The 19,565-nt window shown below is 47.0% G+C and overlaps 1 protein-coding gene and 1 pseudogene across 2 annotated transcripts in view; both read left to right on the forward strand.

The window, feature by feature from the left end:
• tafazzin (tafazzin, phospholipid-lysophospholipid transacylase) overlaps positions 1 to 16,831 on the forward strand; it is a 37,541-nt gene extending 20,710 nt beyond the window's left edge. Inside the window, exons 5-10 of the mRNA XM_084190640.1 lie at positions 1,580 to 1,660; positions 1,987 to 2,028; positions 7,888 to 7,950; positions 8,073 to 8,125; positions 8,489 to 8,566; positions 14,415 to 16,831. Of these exons, the coding sequence (XP_084046766.1) occupies positions 1,580 to 1,660; positions 1,987 to 2,028; positions 7,888 to 7,950; positions 8,073 to 8,125; positions 8,489 to 8,566; positions 14,415 to 14,516 (419 nt within the window). The 3' untranslated portion in view covers positions 14,517 to 16,831. The remainder of the gene's footprint in view (positions 1 to 1,579; positions 1,661 to 1,986; positions 2,029 to 7,887; positions 7,951 to 8,072; positions 8,126 to 8,488; positions 8,567 to 14,414) is intronic.
• A 1,333-nt stretch (positions 16,832 to 18,164) lies between these two features.
• LOC311115463 (V-type proton ATPase subunit S1-like) overlaps positions 18,165 to 19,565 on the forward strand; it is a 48,663-nt pseudogene continuing 47,262 nt past the window's right edge. Inside the window, exon 1 of the transcript in view lies at positions 18,165 to 18,295. The product of the transcript in view is annotated as a V-type proton ATPase subunit S1-like (transcript). The remainder of the gene's footprint in view (positions 18,296 to 19,565) is intronic.

Raw genomic sequence — 19,565 nt, forward strand, 5'->3', positions numbered from 1 at the left:
GTCATTATGGGGTATTGTGAGTAGATTGAGGAAAACAACTATTGTGCTGCCACTTGTAATTTCCCCTTTCCCACCAGCTCCAGTCAGTCACAGCTCCACCTAGTGGGAAAGCCGCAGCGTTGTCGTCTTTTCCGTAGCAGTTGAAACTCAAACATAGAAAAACAACCTGGCTTGTGAACAAAACAATGTAAATAGCCAAGAAACACAAGGACAAAGTCTCACTTCAGTAGACTTTAGTTTCAAGTAAATTTCTAACTTTTAAATAATAATAATAATAATAATATGCCATTTAGCAGACTCTTTTATCCAAAGTGACTTACAGTCATGTGTGCATACATTTTTACGTATGAGTGGTCCCGGTGATCGAACCCACTACCCTGGCGTTACAAGCGCCATGCTCTACCAGCTGAGCTACAGAGGACCACAACTTTTATGCCTGTGCACAGCGCTTATAAAAAAGTATCTTTCACTCAGCTCTTCTCGAGCCAGGCAGTGTTGCAGCGCTAGGTGAGATAGTCCCGAGCCAGGCAGTGTTGCAGCGCGAGGTGAGAGAGCCCCGAGCCAGGCAGTGTTGCAGCGCGAGGTGAGAGAGCCCCGAGCCAGGCAGTGTTGCAGCGCGAGGTGAGATAGGCCCGAGCCAGGCAGTGTTGCAGCGCGAGGTGAGATAGCCCCGAGCCAGGCAGTGTTGCAGCGCTAGGTGAGAGAGATTATTTTATCAGCTATGAAACAAAACAGCAGAAATACTTTGAAAACATCTACTGCAGCATTTATTTTACTATAAATGTGATCAACGCCAGGGTTGTGGGTTCGATTCCCACGGGGGGCCAGTATGAAAATGTATGCACTCACTAAAAAACTGCAAGTCGCTCTGGATAAGAGCGTCTGCTAAATGACTAAAATGTAAAATGTAAATCATACTTCAGTATTTTTATTCACAAATGTGAGTGAAATGCTCGCACTGTGGAGCCCTGACCACCCGCCAACGTGGCTGGTGAAATAGACATCTTACCAGCCAATGCCAAAATCTACCCACATTTGGCAGGTGGCGGATGTTAATTTTAGGCCCTGATGGGATCAAACACGTTTTTTATGTGTTTGATGCGATTCCATTAGTTCCGTTCCAGCCATTATTATGAGCTGTCCTCCCCTCAGCAGCCTCCTGTGGTGTGTGGGTGTGTGCAGGCGAGGAAGTGAGCATGTGGGTGTGTCGAGGGGTGAAGATTCATGTTTTTCTGGGTGTGTCGAGGGGTGAAGGTTCATGTTTTTCTGGGTGTGTCGAGGGGTGAAGGTTCATGTTTTTCTGGGTGTGTCGAGGGGTGAAGGTTCATGTTTTTCTGGGTGTGTCGAGGGGTGAAGGTTAATGTTTTTCTGGGTGTGTCGAGGGGTGAAGGTTAATGTTTTTCTGGGTGTGTCGAGGGGTGAAGGTTAATGTTTTTCTGGGTGTGTCGAGGGGTGAAGTTTCATTTTTTCTGGGTGTGTCCAGGGGTGAAGGTTCATGTTTTTCTGGGTGTGTCGAGGGGTGAAGGTTAATGTTTCTTTGCTAAGGGGTTGTCTCCATATATATTGGTGTGTCTCCTAGGTGATGGTGTGTATCAGAAAGGCATGGACTTTATTCTGGAGAAGCTGAATGGAGGAGACTGGGTACACATCTTCCCTGAGGGTACGATCTCTCTCGCGCTCTCTCTCTCCGCTCTCTCTCTCTCTCTCCGCTCTCTGTCTCTCGCTCTCTCTCTCTCTCTCTCTCTCCGCTCTCTGTCTCTCTCCGCTCTCTGTCTCTCTCCGCTCTGTCTGTCTCTCTCTCCGCTCTGTCTCTCTCCGCTCTGTCTCTCTCTCTCTCTCTCTCTCTCTCTCTCTCTCTCTCTCTCGCTCTCTCTCGCTCTCTCTCTCTCCGCTCTCTCTCTCTCCGCTCTCTCTCTCTCGCTCTTTCTGTGTGTGTTATAGGGTGAAACTCCTCTACTAAAACTGAAACTCTCTTTTCTCTCTCAGGGAAAGTCAACATGACTGAGGAGTTCATACGGTTGAAATGGGGTGAGTTACCCAGGTGTGTGTCAGAGGGTTAGGGGTGTGTGTCAGAGGGTTAGGGGTGTGTGTCAGAGGGTTAGGGGTGTGTGTCAGGGGGTTAGGGTTAGGGGTGTGTCAGGGGGTTAGGGTTAGGGGTGTGTCAGGGGGTTAGGGTTAGGGGTGTGTCAGAGGGTTAGGGGGGTGTGTCAGAGGGTTGGGGGGGGTGTGTCAGAGGGTTAGGGGGGTGTGTCAGGGGGTTAGGGGTGTGTGTCAGGGGGTTAGGGGGGGTGTCAGAGGGTTAGGGGGGTGTGTCAGAGGGTTAGGGGGGTGTGTCAGGGGGTTAGGGGGGTGTGTCAGGGGGTTAGGGGGGTGTGTCAGGGGGTTAGGGGGGTGTGTCAGAGGGTTAGGGGGGTGTGTCAGGGGGTTAGGGGGGGTGTCAGAGGGTTAGGGGGGTGTGTCAGGGGGTTAGGGGGGGTGTGTCAGTGGGTTAGGGGGGGGGGTGTCAGAGGGTTAGGGTTAGGGGTGTGTTAGGGGGGTGTGTCAGGGGGTTAGGGGGGGTGTGTCAGGGGGTTAGGGGGGGTGTGTCAGGGGGTTAGGGGGGGTGTCAGAGGGTTAGGGTTAGGGGTGTGTCAGGGGGTTAGGGTTAGGGGTGTGTCAGAGGGTTAGGGGGGTGTGTCAGAGGGTTGGGGTTAGGGTTAGGGGGGGGTGTCAGAGGGTTAGGGGGGTGTGTCAGAGGGTTAGGGGGGTGTGTCAGGGGGTTAGGGGGGTGTGTCAGGGGGTTAGGGGGGTGTGTCAGAGGGTTAGGGGGGTGTGTCAGAGGGTTAGGGTTAGGGGGGTGTGTCAGGGGGTTAGGGTTAGGGGTGTGTTAGGGTTAGGGTTAGGGGGGGTGTCAGAGGGTTAGGGTTAGGGGGGTGTGTCAGAGGGTTAGGGGGGGTGTCAGAGGGTTAGGGGGGTGTGTCAGTGGGTTAGGGGGGTGTGTCAGAGGGTTAGGGTTAGGGGTGTGTCAGGGGGTTAGGGTTAGGGGTGTGTCAGAGGGTTAGGGGGGTGTGTCAGAGGGTTAGGGGGGTGTGTCAGGGGGTTAGGGGGGGTGTCAGAGGGTTAGGGGGGTGTGTCAGAGGGTTAGGGGGGTGTGTCAGGGGGTTAGGGGGGGGTGTCAGAGGGTTAGGGGTGTGTGTCAGAGGGTTAGGGGGGTGTGTCAGGGGGTTAGGGGGGGGTGTCAGAGGGTTAGGGGGGTGTGTCAGGGGGTTAGGGGGGGGGTGTCAGAGGGTTAGGGGGGTGTGTCAGGGGGTTAGGGTTAGGGGTGTGTCAGAGGGTTAGGGGGGTGTGTCAGAGGGTTGGGGTTAGGGTTAGGGGGGGTGTCAGAGGGTTAGGGTTAGGGGGGTGTGTCAGAGGGTTAGGGGGGTGTGTCAGAGGGTTAGGGGGGTGTGTCAGAGGGTTAGGGGGGGTGTCAGAGGGTTAGGGGGGGTGTGGGACGCAGAGTCATCACTTTTCTGCAATATTTGCCGTTTTGATCTCAAAATAGGTAATCAAATTTACATTTTTACATTTTAGTCATTTAGCAGACGCTCTTATTCAGAGCGACTTACAGTTAGTGAGTGCATACATTTTCATACTGCCCCCCCCGTGGGAAACAAACCCACAACCCTGGCGTTGCAAGCACCATGCTCTACCAGCTGAGCTACAGGGGACCCAAATCAAATTGTATTTGTCACATGCGCCGAATACAACAGGTGTAGACCTGACAGTGAAATGCTTACTTACAAGCCCTTAACCAACAATGCAGTTTTAAGAAAAATAAGTGTTAAGTAAAAAATGGATAAGTAAAAATAATAAATCATTAAAGAGCAGCTGTAAAATAAAATAACAGTAGGGAGGCTATATACAGCGGGTACCGGTACAGAGTCAATGGGAAATAACAGTAGGGAGGCTATATACAGGGGGTACCGGTACAGAGTCAATGGGAAATAACAGTAGGGAGGCTATATACAGGGGGGGTACCGGTACAGAGTCAATGGGAAATAACAGTAGGGAGGCTATATACAGGGGGTACCGGTACAGAGTCAATGTGAAATAACAGTAGGGAGGCTATATACAGGGGGTACCGGTACAGAGTCAATGGGAAATAACAGTAGGGAGGCTATATACAGGGGGTACCGGTACAGAGTCAATGGGAAATAACAGTAGGGAGGCTATATACAGGGGATACCGGTGCAGAGTCAATGTGCGGGGGCACCGGTTAATTGAGGTAATATGTACATGCGGGGAGAGGTAAAGTGACTATGCATAGATAATAAACAGAGTAGCAGCAGCGTAAAATGAGGGGGTGGGAAGGTTATTTCTGAATCGTGACGAACCATAAAACAAATGTTTGGGGGGTTATAAAGGAGAGGCCTGAGTGGATCACCCATTGTCTGGTCACTACCATCTCAGAATGCATCTCTACGCATCCTACCAATAGAATATCAAAGTTCAGAGTGATGTCAAATAGGTCATATCAGAATGAGTGCTTCATCCAATATCCGGTGTGACAGCGTTGAGCAGCCAGCCGCTTCCCCTAACCAGTCGTCGGTCTCCTCGGCCGCTTCCCCTAACCAGTCGTCGGTCTCCTCAGCTGCTTCCCCTAACCAGTCGTCGGTCTCCTCGGCCGCTTCCCCTAACCAGTCATTAGTCTCCTCAGCTGCTTCCCCTAACCAGTCGTCGGTCTCCTCGGCCGCTTCCCCTAACCAGTCATTAGTCTCCCCAGCTGCTTCCCCTAACCAGTCATTAGTCTCCCCAGCTGCTTCCCCTAACCAGTCATTAGTCTCCCCAGCTGCTTCCCCTAACCAGTCGTCGGTCTCCTCAGCTGCTTCCCCTAACCAGTCGTCGGTCTCCTCAGCTGCTTCCCCTAACCAGTCGTCGGTCTCCTCGGCCGCTTCCCCTAACCAGTCGTCGGTCTCCTCGGCCGCTTCCCCTAACCAGAATAGAATTTTGATTGACCACATGACATTGATTTTGAGATACGAAGACGTTATTATAAATTAAATGAAACTTGTTCCACAAAATTGTGCATATGAAAACCATAACTGGCACGCAGATCGGTAGAAATGGTAAGATAAATTGGCACTCCACATGAGAAAGGTTGCCGACTCCTCGTGTAGCCTATTACCGGCAACTTCAGGAGAGGAACGGCAGAATCTGAGAATGCCAATAAGAGTGGGAGGAGGATGGTCAGGTTAAGTTAATTTTTTCTTCTGGTTATCTTGATCTCTGGCTCCCTCTTGAGTAAATTGTGTCTTATTTCATCAAACAGTGCGCTTAAAGCATCAGACAAGCTCAATGCATATGTACTTTATTTTATAAAAACACATAGGGTGTGTCTATATATGGAAAAATACACGTAAAAAAATTTAGACCAATCGATTGGTCGAAAAAACAGACAACTTTCGGTCGACCAAGATTTTTTTTTTGTCGGGGACAGCTTGTGTATTGCTAGATATTACTACAATGTTGGAGCTAGAAACACAAGCATTTAGCTAGATATTACTACACTGTTGGAGCTAGAAACACAAGCATTTAGCTAGATATTACTACAGTGTTGGAGCTAAAAACACAAGCATTTAGCTAGATATTACTACAGTGTTGGAGCTAGAAACACAAGCATTTAGCTAGGTATTACTACACTGTTGGAGCTAGAAACACAAGCATTTAGCTAGATATTACTACACTGTTGGAGCTAGAAACACAAGCATTTAGCTAGATATTACTACACTGTTGGAGCTAGAAACACAAGCATTTAGCTAGACATTACTACACTGTTGGAGCGAGAAACACAAGCATTTAGCTAGATATTACTACACTGTTGGAGCTAGAAACACAAGCATTTAGCTAGGTATTACTACACTGTTGGAGCTAGAAACACAAGCATTTAGCTAGATATTACTACACTGTTGGAGCTAGAAACACAAGCATTTAGCTAGATATTACTACACTGTTGGAGCTAGAAACACAAGCATTTAGCTAGATATTACTACACTGTTGGGGCTAGAAACAAGCATTTAGCTAGGTATTACTACACTGTTGGAGCTAGAAACACAAGCATTTAGCTGTAGTGGAACAGGTTGAGAGCTTCAAGTTCCTTGGTGTCCACATCACCAACGAACTATCATGGTCCAAACACACCAAGACAGTCGTGAAGAGGGCACGACAAAGCCTATTCCCCCTCAGGAGACTAAAAAGATTTGGCATGGGTCCTCAGATCCTCAAAAAATTCTACAGCTGCACCATCGAGAGCATCCTGACTGGTTGCGTCACCGCCTTGTATGGCAACTGCTTGGCCTCCGACCGCAAGGCACTACAGAGGGTAGTGCGTACGGCCCAGTACATCATTGGGGCAAAGCTTCCTGCCATCCAGGACCTCTATACCAGGCGGTGTCAGAGGAAGGCCCTCAAAATTGTCAAAGACTCCAGCCACCCTAGTCATAGACTGTTCTCTCTGCTACCGCACGGCAAGCGGTACCGGAGTGCCAAGTCTAGGACCAAAAGACTTCTCAACAGCTTCTACCCCCAAGCCATAAGACTCCTGAACAGCTAATCATGGCTACCCAGACTATTTGCACTGCCCCCCCACCCCACCCCACCCCATATTTTACGCTGCTGCTACTCTGTTAAGTATTTATGCATAGTCACTTTAACTCTACCCACATGTACATATTACTTCAACTACCTCAACTAGCCGGTGCCCCCGCACATTGACTCTGCAACGGTATCCCCCTGTATATAGCCTCCCTACTGTCACTTTATTTTACTTCTGCTCTTTTTTTCTCAACACTTTTTTTGTTGTTGTTTTATTCTTACTTTTTTTTGTTTAAAATAAATGCACTGTTGGTTAAGGGCTGTAAGTAAGCATTTCACTGTAATGTCTGCACCTGTTGTATTCGGCGCATGTGACCAATAAAATTTGATTTGATTTGAGGTATTACTACACTGTTGGAGCTAGAAACATAAGCATTTAGCTAGATATTACTACACTGTTGGAGCTAGAAACATAAACATTTAGCTAGATATTACTACACTGTTGGAGCTAGAAACATAAACATTTAGCTAGATATTACTACACTGTTGGAGCTAGAAACACAAGCATTTAGCTAGATATTACTACACTGTTGGAGCTAGAAATACAAGCATTTAGCTAGATATTACTACACTGTTGGAGCTAGAATCATAAGCATTTAGCTAGATATTACTACACTGTTGGAGCTAGAAACACAAGCATTTAGCTAGATATTACTACACTGTTGGAGCTAGAAACACAAGCATTTAGCTGGGTATTACTGCACTGTTGGAGCTAGAAACACAAGCATTTAGCTGGATATTACTACACTGTTGGAGCTAGAAACACAAGCATTTAGCTAGATATTACTACACTGTTGGAGCTAGAAACACAAGCATTTAGCTAGATATTACTACACTGTTGGAGCTAGAAACACAAGCATTTAGCTAGATATTACTACACTGTTGGAGCTAGAAACACAAGCATTTAGCTAGATATTACTACACTGTTGGAGCTAGAAACACAAGCATTTAGCTAGATATTACTACACTGTTGGAGCTAGAAACATAAACATTTAGCTAGATATTACTACACTGTTGGAGCTAGAAACACAAGCATTTAGCTAGATATTACTACACTGTTGGAGCTAGAAACACAAGCATTTAGCTAGATATTACTACACTGTTGGAGCTAGAATCATAAGCATTTAGCTAGATATTACTACACTGTTGGAGCTAGAAACACAAGCATTTAGCTAGATATTACTACACTGTTGGAGCTAGAAACACAAGCATTTAGCTGCACCTGCGATAACATCTGCATATCTGTGTACGTCCTTTGATTTGTGTGTGTTTCAGGTGTGGGCCGTCTGATAGCAGAGTGCTCCCACAACCCTGTTATTCTCCCTATGTGGCATGTAGGTGAGTTACAAGCCCCCCCCCCCCCCCCCACCCCCCACACACACGCGCACACACACACACACACACAACATACACACGCTTTGCACACAAGTTCTAACTTGTGTTAAATGTTCCTGTCTCAGGTATGAGCGACGTCTTGCCCAATGAGAGGCCCTACATCCCTCGTACTGGACAGGTGAGAACACACACACACACACACACACACACACACACACACACACACACACACACTGGACAGAGACACACACACACACTGGACGGAGACACACACACACACTGGACGGAGACACACACACACACTGGATGGAGACACACACACACACTCTGGATGAAGACACACACACTGGATTGAGACACACACACACACACACACACACTGGACGGAGACACACACACACACACACACACTGGACGGAGACACACACACTGGACGGAGAGAGAGAGAGAGAGAGAGAGACACACACACACACGAGAGAGAGAGAGAGAGAGAGAGAGGCAGATGCACCCTGACCCTTAACCCCTGACCTCTGTGTTGTAGAGAATCACGGTCCTGATAGGGAATCCATTTACAGTCAAAGACCTTCTGGAGTCACTCCGACAACAGCAGAAGAGCCAGGTACACACCACACACACACACACATACATACACATGCATATACATATACACACACACACACACACACATATATACATATACATACAGTGGGGAGAACAAGTATTTGATACTTTTATTTATTTTTTATTTAACCTTTATTTAACCAGGTAAGCCAGTTGAGAACAGGTTCTCATTTACAACTGCGACCTGGCCAAGATAAAGCAAAGCAGTGCAATAAAAACAACACAGAGTTACATATGGGGTAAAAAACATAAAGTCAGAAATACAACAGAAAATATATATACAGTGTGTGCAAATGTAGCAAGTTAACTGCAGATTTTGCAGGTTTTCCTACTTCCAAAGCATGTAGAGGTCTGTAATATTTATCATAGGTACACTTCAACTGTGAGAGACGGAATCTAAAACAAAAATCCAGAAAATCACATTGTATGATTTCTAAGTAAGTAATTAATTTGCATTTTATTGCATGACATAAGTATTTGATACATCAGAAAAGCAGAACTTTATATTTGGTACAGAAACCTTTGTTTGCAATTACAGAGATCATACGTTTCCTGTAGGTCTTGACCAGGTTTGCACACACTGCAGCAGGGATTTTGACCCACTCCTCCATACAGACCTTCTCCAGATCCTTCAGGTTTCGGGGCTGTCGCTGGGCAATACTGACTTTCAGCTCCCTCCAAAGATGTTCTATTGGGTTCAGGTCTGGAGACTGGCTAGGCCACTCCAGGACCTTGAGATGCTTCTTACGGAGCCACTCCTTAGTTGCCCTGGCTGTGTGTTTCGGGTCGTTGTCATGCTGGAAGACCCAGCCACGACCCATCTTCAATGCTCTTACTGAGGGAAGGAGGTTGTTGGCAAAGATCTTGCGATACATGACCCCATCCATCCTCCCCTCAATACGGTGCAGTCGTCCTGTCCCCTTTGCAGAAAAGCATCCCCAAATAATGATGTTTCCACCTCCATGCTTCACGGTTGGGATGGTGTTCTTGGGGTTGTACTCATCCTTCTTCTTCCTCCAAACACGGCGAGTGGAGTTTAGACCAAAAAGCTCTATTTTTGTCTCATCAGACCACATGACCTTCTCCTATTCCTCCTCTGGATCATCCAGATGGTCATTGGCAAACTTCAGACGGGCCTGGACATGCGCTGGCTTGAGCAGGGGGACCTTGCGTGCGCTGCAGGATTTTAATCCATGACGGCGTAGTGTGTTACTAATGGTTTTCTTTGAGACTGTGGTCCCAGCTCTCTTCAGGTCATTGACCAGGTCCTGCCGTGTAGTTCTGGGCTGATCCCTCACCTTCCTCATGATCATTGATGCCCCACGAGGTGAGATCTTGCATGGAGCCCCAGACCGAGGGTGATTGACCGTCATCTTGAACTTCTTCCATTTTCTAATAATTGCGCCAACAGTTGTTGCCTTCTCACCAAGCTGCTTGCCTATTGTCCTGTAGCCCATCCCAGCCAGTCTACAATTTTATCCCTGATGTCCTTACACAGCTCTCTGGTCTTGGCCATTGTGGAGAGGTTGGAGTCTGTTTGATTGAGTGTGTGGACAGGTGTCTTTTATACAGGTAACAAGTTCAAACAGGTGCAGTTAATACAGGTAATGAGTGGAGAACAGGAGGGCTTCTTAAAGAAAAACTAGCAGGTCTGTGAGAGCTGGAATTCTTACTGGTTGGTAGGTGATCAAATACTTATGTCATGCAATAAAATGCAAAATTAATTACTTAAAAAATCATACAATGTGATTTTCTGGATATTTGTTTTAGATTCCATCTCTCACAGTTGAAGTGTACCTATGATAAAAATTACAGACCTCTACATGCTTTGTAAGTAGGAAAACCTGCAAAATCGGCAGTGTATCAAATACTTGTTCTCTCCACTGTACATACAGGTCAGCTCTATAGTAGGCATCATTAAACTAAAGACTGTACAGACTGGGGCCAAGGCAGCAGCTACTCTTCCTGGGGTTTATTATGGATCCCCATTAGTTCCTGCCAAGGCAGCAGCTACTCTTCCTGGGGTTTATTATGGATCCCCATTAGTTCCTGCCAAGGCAGCAGCTACTCTTCCTGGGGTTTATTATGGATCCCCATTAGCTCCTGCCAAGGCAGCAGCTACTCTTCCTGGGGTTTATTATGGATCCCCATTAGTTCCTGCCAAGGCAGCAGCTACTCTTCCTGGGGTTTATTATGGATCCCCATTAGTTCCTGCCAAGGCAGCAGCTACTCTTCCTGGGGTTTATTATGGATCCCCATTAGTTCCTGCCAAGGCAGCAGCTACTCTTCCTGGGGTTTATTATGGATCCCCATTAGTTCCTGCCAAGGCAGCAGCTACTCTTCCTGGGGTTTATTATGGATCCCCATTAGCTCCTGCCAAGGCAGCAGCTACTCTTCCTGGGGTTTATTATGGATCCCCATTAGTTCCTGCCAAGGCAGCAGCTACTCTTCCTGGGGTTTATTATGGATCCCCATTAGTTCCTGCCAAGGCAGCAGCTACTCTTCCTGGGGTTTATTATGGATCCCCATTAGTTCCTGCCAAGGCAGCAGCTACTCTTCCTGGGGTTTATTAAGGATCCCCATTAGTTCCTGCCAAGGCAGCAGCTACTCTTCCTGGGGTTTATTATGGATCCCCATTAGTTCCTGCCAAGGCAGCAGCTACTCTTCCTGGGGTTTATTATGGATCCCCATTAGCTCCTGCCAAGGCAGCAGCTACTCTTCCTGGGGTTTATTATGGATCCCCATTAGTTCCTGCCAAGGCAGCAGCTACTCTTCCTGGGGTTTATTATGGATCCCCATTAGTTCCTGCCAAGGCAGCAGCTACTCTTCCTGGGGTTTATTATGGATCCCCATTAGTTCCTGCCAAGGCAGCAGCTACTCTTCCTGGGGTTTATTATGGATCCCCATTAGTTCCTGCCAAGGCAGCAGCTACTCTTCCTGGGGTTTATTATGGATCCCCATTAGTTCCTGCCAAGGCAGCAGCTACTCTTCCTGGGGTTTATTATGGATCCCCATTAGTTCCTGCCAAGGCAGCAGCTACTCTTCCTGGGGTTTATTATGGATCCCCATTAGTTCCTGCCAAGGCAGCAGCTACTCTTCCTGGGGTTTATTATGGATCCCCATTAGTTCCTGTCAAGGCAGCAGCTACTCTTCCTGGGGTTTATTAAGGATCCCCATTAGTTCCTGCCAAGGCAGCAGCTACTCTTCCTGGGGTTTATTAAGGATCCCCATTAGTTCCTGCCAAGGCAGCAGCTACTCTTCCTGGGGTTTATTAAGGATCCCCATTAGTTCCTGCCAAGGCAGCAGCTACTCTTCCTGGGGTTTATTATGGATCCCCATTAGTTCCTGCCAAGGCAGCAGCTACTCTTCCTGGGGTTTATTATGGATCCCCAGTAGTTCCTTCCAAGGCAGCAGCTACTCTTCCTGGGGTTTATTATGGATCCCCATTAGTTCCTGCCAAGGCAGCAGCTACTCTTCCTGGGGTGTATTATGGATCCCCATTAGTTCCTGCCAAGGCAGCAGCTACTCTTCCTGGGGTTTATTATGGATCCCCATTTAGTTCCTGCCAAGGCAGCAGCTACTCTTCCTGGGGTTTATTATGGATCCCCATTAGTTCCTGCCAAGGCAGCAGCTACTCTTCCTGGGGTTTATTATGGATCCCCATTAGTTCCTGCCAAGGCAGCAGCTACTCTTCCTGGGGTTTATTATGGATCCCCATTAGTTCCTGCCAAGGCAGCAGCTACTCTTCCTGGGGTTTATTATGGATCCCCATTAGTTCCTGCCAAGGCAGCAGCTACTCTTCCTGGGGTTTATTATGGATCCCCATTAGTTCCTGCCAAGGCAGCAGCTACTCTTCCTGGGGTTTATTATGGATCCCCATTAGTTCCTGCCAAGGCAGCAGCTACTCTTCCTGGGGTTTATTATGGATCCCCATTAGCTCCTGCCAAGGCAGCAGCTACTCTTCCTGGGGTTTATTATGGATCCCCATTAGTTCCTGCCAAGGCAGCAGCTACTCTTCCTGGGGTTTATTATGGATCCCCATTAGCTCCTGCCAAGGCAGCAGCTACTCTTCCTGGGGTTTATTATGGATCCCCATTAGTTCCTGCCAAGGCAGCAGCTACTCTTCCTGGGGTTTATTATGGATCCCCATTAGTTCCTGCCAAGGCAGCAGCTACTCTTCCTGGGGTTTATTATGGATCCCCATTAGTTCCTGCCAAGGCAGCAGCTACTCTTCCTGGGGTTTATTATGGATCCCCATTAGTTCCTGCCAAGGCAGCAGCTACTCTTCCTGGGGTTTATTATGGATCCCCAGTAGTTCCTGCCAAGGCAGCAGCTACTCTTCCTGGGGTTTATTATGGATCCCCAGTAGTTCCTGCCAAGGCAGCAGCTACTCTTCCTGGGGTTTATTATGGATCCCCAGTAGTTCCTGCCAAGGCAGCAGCTACTCTTCCTGGGGTTTATTATGGATCCCCATTAGTTCCTGCCAAGGCAGCAGCTACTCTTCCTGGGGTTTATTATGGATCCCCATTAGTTCCTGCCAAGGCAGCAGCTACTCTTCCTGGGGTTTATTATGGATCCCCAGTAGTTCCTGCCAAGGCAGCAGCTACTCTTCCTGGGGTTTATTATGGATCCCCAGTAGTTCCTGCCAAGGCAGCAGCTACTCTTCCTGGGGTTTATTATGGATCCCCATTATTTTTATTCTGTACAGGCTCCCTTCTTTTCATTCTGTCAATTAGGTTAGTATTGTGGAGTAACTACAATGTTGTTGATCCATCCTGAGTTTTCTCCTATCACAGCCATTAAATTCTGTAACTGTTTTAAAGTCACCATTGGCCTCATGGAGAAATCCCTGAGCGGTTTCCTTCCTCTCCGGCAACTGAGTTAGGAAGGACGCCTGCATCTTTGTAGTGACTGGGTGTATTGATACAAAATCCAAAGTGTAATTAATAACTTCACCATGCTGAAAGGGATATTCGATGTCTGCTTTTTAAATTGTTACATCTACTAATAGGTGCCCTTATTTGCTAGGCATTAGAAAACCTCCCTGGTCTTTGTGCTCGAATCTGTGTTTGAAATTCCCTGCTCGACTGACGAAAAGGACAGTAAAAAATTAATCCTAAGACACAAGGTTTTGAAGTTGGTCTTAAATCTAGGAGATATACATGTTTTATATACATTTAGACATATTTAACCCCTTTTTTGGGTAGACACAAAACGACCTTCATACTTCCATTCGTTTTTTTACACCGGTACCGGTTACCTTCAGATGAGTCCTGTAGTAGAGCAAAACGGAGAAGACGTTCGTGTTCGTGACAGTCTCCCCTTTCCATAGACTGGTCATAATAGTTTCGACGCTACAGACATTAACTCATGGTCTGACCAACACCGCTCTAGTATCGGCGGTGAATTGAGACGCATCCAATGCAGAAAATAAAACGATCTCTAGCTTAAACTGACAGATTTTTATGGGGATTTTGACGGTGCGTCAATTGACTCTAGGGGGTTAAACACTATTATTGCACACAGTGAGTCCATGCAACTTATAATGTGACTTGTTAAGGCAGACCATTCCATAAAAATTGAGCTCTGTAGAAGAAAGCCCTGCCTCCAGCTGTTTGCTTAGAAATTCTAGGGACAATAAGGAGGCCTGCATCTTGTGACCGTAGCGTACGGGTAGGTATGTACGGCAGGACCAACTCGGAAAGATAGGTAGGAGCAAGTCTATGTAATGCTTTGTAGGTTAGCAGTAAAACCTTGAAATCAGCCCTAGCCTTAACAGGAAGCCAGTGTAGAGGCTAGCACCGGAGTAATATGATCAGATTGTTTGGTTCTACTCCATCACACAGATGGAGATGAGGAAGGCCCTGACAGATTCCATCCAGGAGGAGTTTCGTAGCCTGCGGACCAAGGCTGAGGCTCTCCACCAGCGGGTACAGACCACTACTTGAGCCCCAGGCTCCAGCACGGCCTCCACGCCTGGCACCTACCCAACCTCAGGGTACCAACTCAATATAGAGTGGACAGAGAGACAGACTGTACACACACACACACACAGTACAATATATACACACACACACAGTACAATATATACACACACACACAGTACAATATATACACACTCACACAGTACAATATATACACACTCACACACACACAGTACAATATATACACACACACACAGTACAATATATACACACACACACACACACAGTACAATATATATACACACACACACACCTCTGCCTCATAGTGTGTGCTGTTCACCCTGTTGTCTTATAGACCAGCGGTCACCAATGTGATCATTGCAAGGAGAATCCTGGGATGCCCCTCAGAAATCATTCAGTCAAGATTCAGGAAACATTCATGAAACGTTGAGAAAACATTGTGTTCTTTGCTTCACATTTGAAACCAATTCAACGGGAATGTCCATAGAGCCAATGTTGTGTTTAACAGGCATTGTACCAACTGTCCCGTCCAGTTCCCTCCCGTCTTATGAAGTCACATGACATTCACCTCCGTCCCCACGGTAACAGTAGAACTAGTGGTAGAACAGTGAAGTGTGGTTCCCACAGTAACAGCAGAGCTGAGTAGTAGAGTGAAGTGTGGTTCCCACGGTAACAGCAGAACTATCGGTAGAACAGTGAAGTGTGGTTCTGATCCTCTGGCAGCTTAGCAGGTCAGGACATATACAGCCAGGAAAAACTACTGGCCCTAATCACATATCCTTTCACATTGTGCCCTCAATCTCTCTCTCTATTACACTCTGTTTCTCTCCCGTTCTCCATCTCTCTCGGTCTCCCGTTCTCCATCTCTCTCTCTCTCCCATTCTCCATCTCTCTCTCCCGTTCTCCATCTCTCTCTGTTTCTCTCCCGTTCTCCATCTCTCTCTCTGTTTCTCTCCCGTTCTCCATCTCTCTCTCTCTCTCTCTCCCGTTCTCCATCTCTCTCTCTCTCTGTTTCCCGTTCTCCATCTCTCTCTCCCCCGTTCTCCATCTCTCTCCCCCGTTCTCCATCTCTCTCTCTCTCTCCCGTTCTCCATCTCTCTCTCTCTCCCGTTCTCCATCTCTCTCTCTCTCCCGTTCTCCATCTCTCTGTTTCTCTCCCGTTCTCCATCTCTCTGTTTCTCTCCCGTTCTCCATCTCTCTGTTTCTCTCCCGTTCTCCATCTCTCTGTTTCTCTCCCGTTCTCCATCTCTCTGTTTCTCTCCCGTTCTCCATCTCTCTCTCTGTTTCTCTCCCGTTTTCCATCTCTCTCTCTCTCTCGTTTTCCATCTCTCTCTCTCTCTCCCGTTCTCCATCTCTCTATCTGTTTCCCGTTCTCCATCTCTCTCTCTCCCCCCCGTTCTCCATCTCTCTCTCCCCCGTTCTCCATCTCTCTCTCTCTCTCCCGTTCTCCATCTCTCTCTCTCTCCCGTTCTCCATCTCTCTCTCTCTCTCTCCCGTTCTCCATCTCTCTGTTTCTCTCCCATTCTCCATCTCTCTCTCTGTTTCTCTCCCGTTCTCCATCTCTCTCTCTGTTTCTCTCCCGTTCTCCATCTCTCTCTCTCTCTCTCCCGTTCTCCATCTCTCTCTCTGTTTCCCGTTCTCCATCTCTCTCTCTCTCTCTCTCTCTCCCCCGTTCTCCATCTCTCTCTCTCCCGTTCTCCATCTCTCTCTCCCGTTCTCCATCTCTCTCTCCCGTTCTCCATCTCTCTCTCCCGCTCTCCATCTCTCTCTCTCCCGTTCTCCATCTCTCTCTCTCCCGTTCTCCATCTCTCTCTCTCCCGTTCTCCATCTCTCTCTCCCGTTCTCCATCTCTCTCTCTCCCGTTCTCCATCTCTCTCTCTCCCGTTCTCCATCTCTCTCTCTGTTTCTCTCCCGTTCTCCATCTCTCTCTCTCTCTCCCGTTCTCCATCTCTCTCTCCCGTTCTCCATCTCTCTCTCTCTCTCTCTCCCGTTCTCCATCTCTCTCTCTCTGTTTCTCTCCCGTTCTCCATCTCTCTCTGTCTCCCGTTCTCCATCTCTCTCTCTGTTTCCCGTTCTCCATCTCTCTCGGTCTCCCGTTCTCCATCTCTCTCTCTGTTTCTCTCCTGTTCTCCATCTCTCTCTCCCGTTCTCCATCTCTCTCACCAGATCCCTCCTGTTGTACTGTAATGTATTTGCTGATTCATCCTCTTGTGGTGAGGTATGGTTCAGTCATGTCTGATCTCTACTGATCACAGAATATCTATTACTGTGATTGAAACAATGCCACCAATAAAGTACTGACTTTTGTACTTTTCAAATGTGTGTGTTTGCTCATCTGTATTGTAGGAATGCTGTTAACTGTAATGACGTGGGCAGCTGAGTTTGGACATCAATGAATCATGAAAGACATTGAATAACTATTTTATCACACTCACTTTTCCTACAGACAATTAGGATCAATTAAATGTAGCAGATGTTTTCATCCAAAGCGATGTGCGTTTAGCCACGTTATTTGGTATATTTTTTTGCTCCACAGTTTACCCACCTTTTTGCAGAAAAATGCATTGAAAGTATAGGGAGCTTTTTATCAGTTTACCCCCCTATTTTCTACCACTACATAACTAAACCAACACGTATTCCCTCTAAAATCAGAGTATTTGTTCAATCTGAATATTTGACAAACCTAACTGGCTTTCTGACATAATACATTGGACTTGTTTGAGGCGAAAGCAACCGACTGTTGATGAAAGTCGGGAGAGGAGAATCTGCTACAGCCGAAAGTCGGACACTGATGTGGTTTTCCAACAGCAGCTCAGAGCATCATGGCAGCGTTGCCATTGTTTTGTTTATACAAGGTTTTCCCCTCTTAATTTCGCCTACTGTTCTGACTTGGTGGTGCACATGTAGCCTATAACCTGTTTTAGAGAAATGTAATCATCGAATATTGTAAGAGCTTTCATTGTCTGCTTATATGCCCCCTTTATTTATCCTACGGTTCTGACTTGGTGTACAGGGAGGGAGAACACTGTAAGAACGGCCCATGTTCTGAATTCTGTCGCTGTACATTTCAAAAGTGCTGAACAAATAATTATATTGACTACGTCCGTCCTAGCTCGCTCATTAATGTCTTAATCGAAATTACGGATTGCCTCTTATCCGCTCGTCGTCCCCTTATGCCATAGTTTGTACATCTCAATTGTCAGTAGAAACCACATTTGTTTAAGCAAGTCAGCCATATCAGCTATGTTTTTTTTAAAGCCAGTAAATGATGCTGAATGAACTGTTTCGCTGCCAGACAAAGCTCCTCTGATAGCCAGGTGGAGCAGTGGTAAGGTGTTGGGACAGCTTTATGGAGGCCCTAACAGTTTGTGGGCCCCGTTTGTCACAGTTCTAGTGCAATTAATGTATTGTTTAGTGTCATGTTGTGTAGTGGCTTTGCTGGCATCCATCCCACTTTTAATTTTTTGGTTTGACCCACCAAGATTTACATGCTAAAATCGCCACTGCATATAAATAACTCCTCCGACTTTACGCGATGACTTCCATCTACACTCGTCTGCTACTCAAACGCGCCCAGTGAGACGCTGGGTTGGGTGACGTGATCTGCTGTCGACGGGTACATCGTCATTCCCAGTAGTGATCCGGAGGAAGATGGTTGCTGAGCAGAGGATTAGGATGATGTCTGGTCGGTTCTGTGTGGCGGTATTTCTAGCCGTGTTGTGCACCTTCTCCTCCGGGAAATGTGACGAACAAGTGCCGCTGATGCTGTGGACGAGTGAAGGGTAAGGGCCGTGTGTGTTGTTGGTTTTGGTCTCTGATATGGGGTTGCGAGGGGTTGACATCTTGTCATTCATATTCATAGTGGGGATCTTCATGTTGTCCTAACGTATTTGCTTGCTCGATACCTAGCTAACTACGTTATATCGTGGCAATTTCATCTGTGAAGCCACTAGCCAGTAAGAAATGTACTTTTATGTTGGCCATTTGAGATGTAGTTAGCTTAGGTCAGAGGACATTGTCAATGTCCTCATCGCATCGAGCTAGCAAGACGTTTACCTAGCTAGCCACCTGAAGTTATTAACGTTAGCCACCTGATCTGTTTTCAAGGCTGTAAACAATATTTCGTCTCCAATGTTTATTGAAAACAATACATTTGCACAATGAGCACTTGTTGTCTTTCAAATACATTGTTACAGTTGTTGGTTGGCAAGCAAGCAGATTATTTTGTTCATATTAGCATAGACGTGACATCATCAGTCAAACTGCGTCTCCCAAGCGGTTAGCCGAAACCACGCCCCGTTTATCTTAGGGGCGTTTTCCAGCCTAAAAAAACCCACGTCATTGGCCAACAACATGAGAGCGGTGATTGGATGGATTCAGCCAACAACATGAGAGCGGTGATTGGATGGATTCAGCCAACAACATGAGAGCGGTGATTGGATGGATTCAGCCAACAACATGAAAGAGCGGTGATTGGATAGATTCAGCCAACAACATGAAAGAGCGGTGATTGGATGGATTCAGCCAACAACATGAGAGCGGTGATTGGATGGATTCAACCAACAACATGAGAGCGGTGATTGGATGGATTCAGCCAACAACATGAGAGCGGTGATTGGATAGATTCAACCAACAACATGAGAGCGGTGATTGGATGGATTCAGCCAACAACATGAGAGCGGTGATTGGATGGATTCAGCCAACAACATGAGAGCGGTGATTGGATGGATTCGGCCAACAACATGAGAGCGGTGATTGGATGGATTCGGCCAACAACATGAGAGCGGTGATTGGATGGATTCAGCCAACAACATGAAAGAGGTGATTGGATAGATTCAGCCAACAACATGAGAGCGGTGATTGGATGGATTCAGAGAGCTGCAACAAATGGTCATCTGCGCGCACAGAGCGAGCGTGCAAGCGTCTCCCACCTCATCTGAGAAGAATGAATGCCAATATCGCTACAGCTAGGTAAGATGCCAGTCATTAACGTATAAAATAGCTTAAATATGAGTTTTTATGTATGGTTAATGTTTTATTTTCACTAGTGAT

The sequence above is a fragment of the Coregonus lavaretus genome, assembly GCF_964263955.1.
Source record: "Coregonus lavaretus genome assembly, contig: HAP1_SCAFFOLD_712, whole genome shotgun sequence".
Lineage (NCBI taxonomy): Eukaryota > Metazoa > Chordata > Actinopteri > Salmoniformes > Salmonidae > Coregonus > Coregonus lavaretus.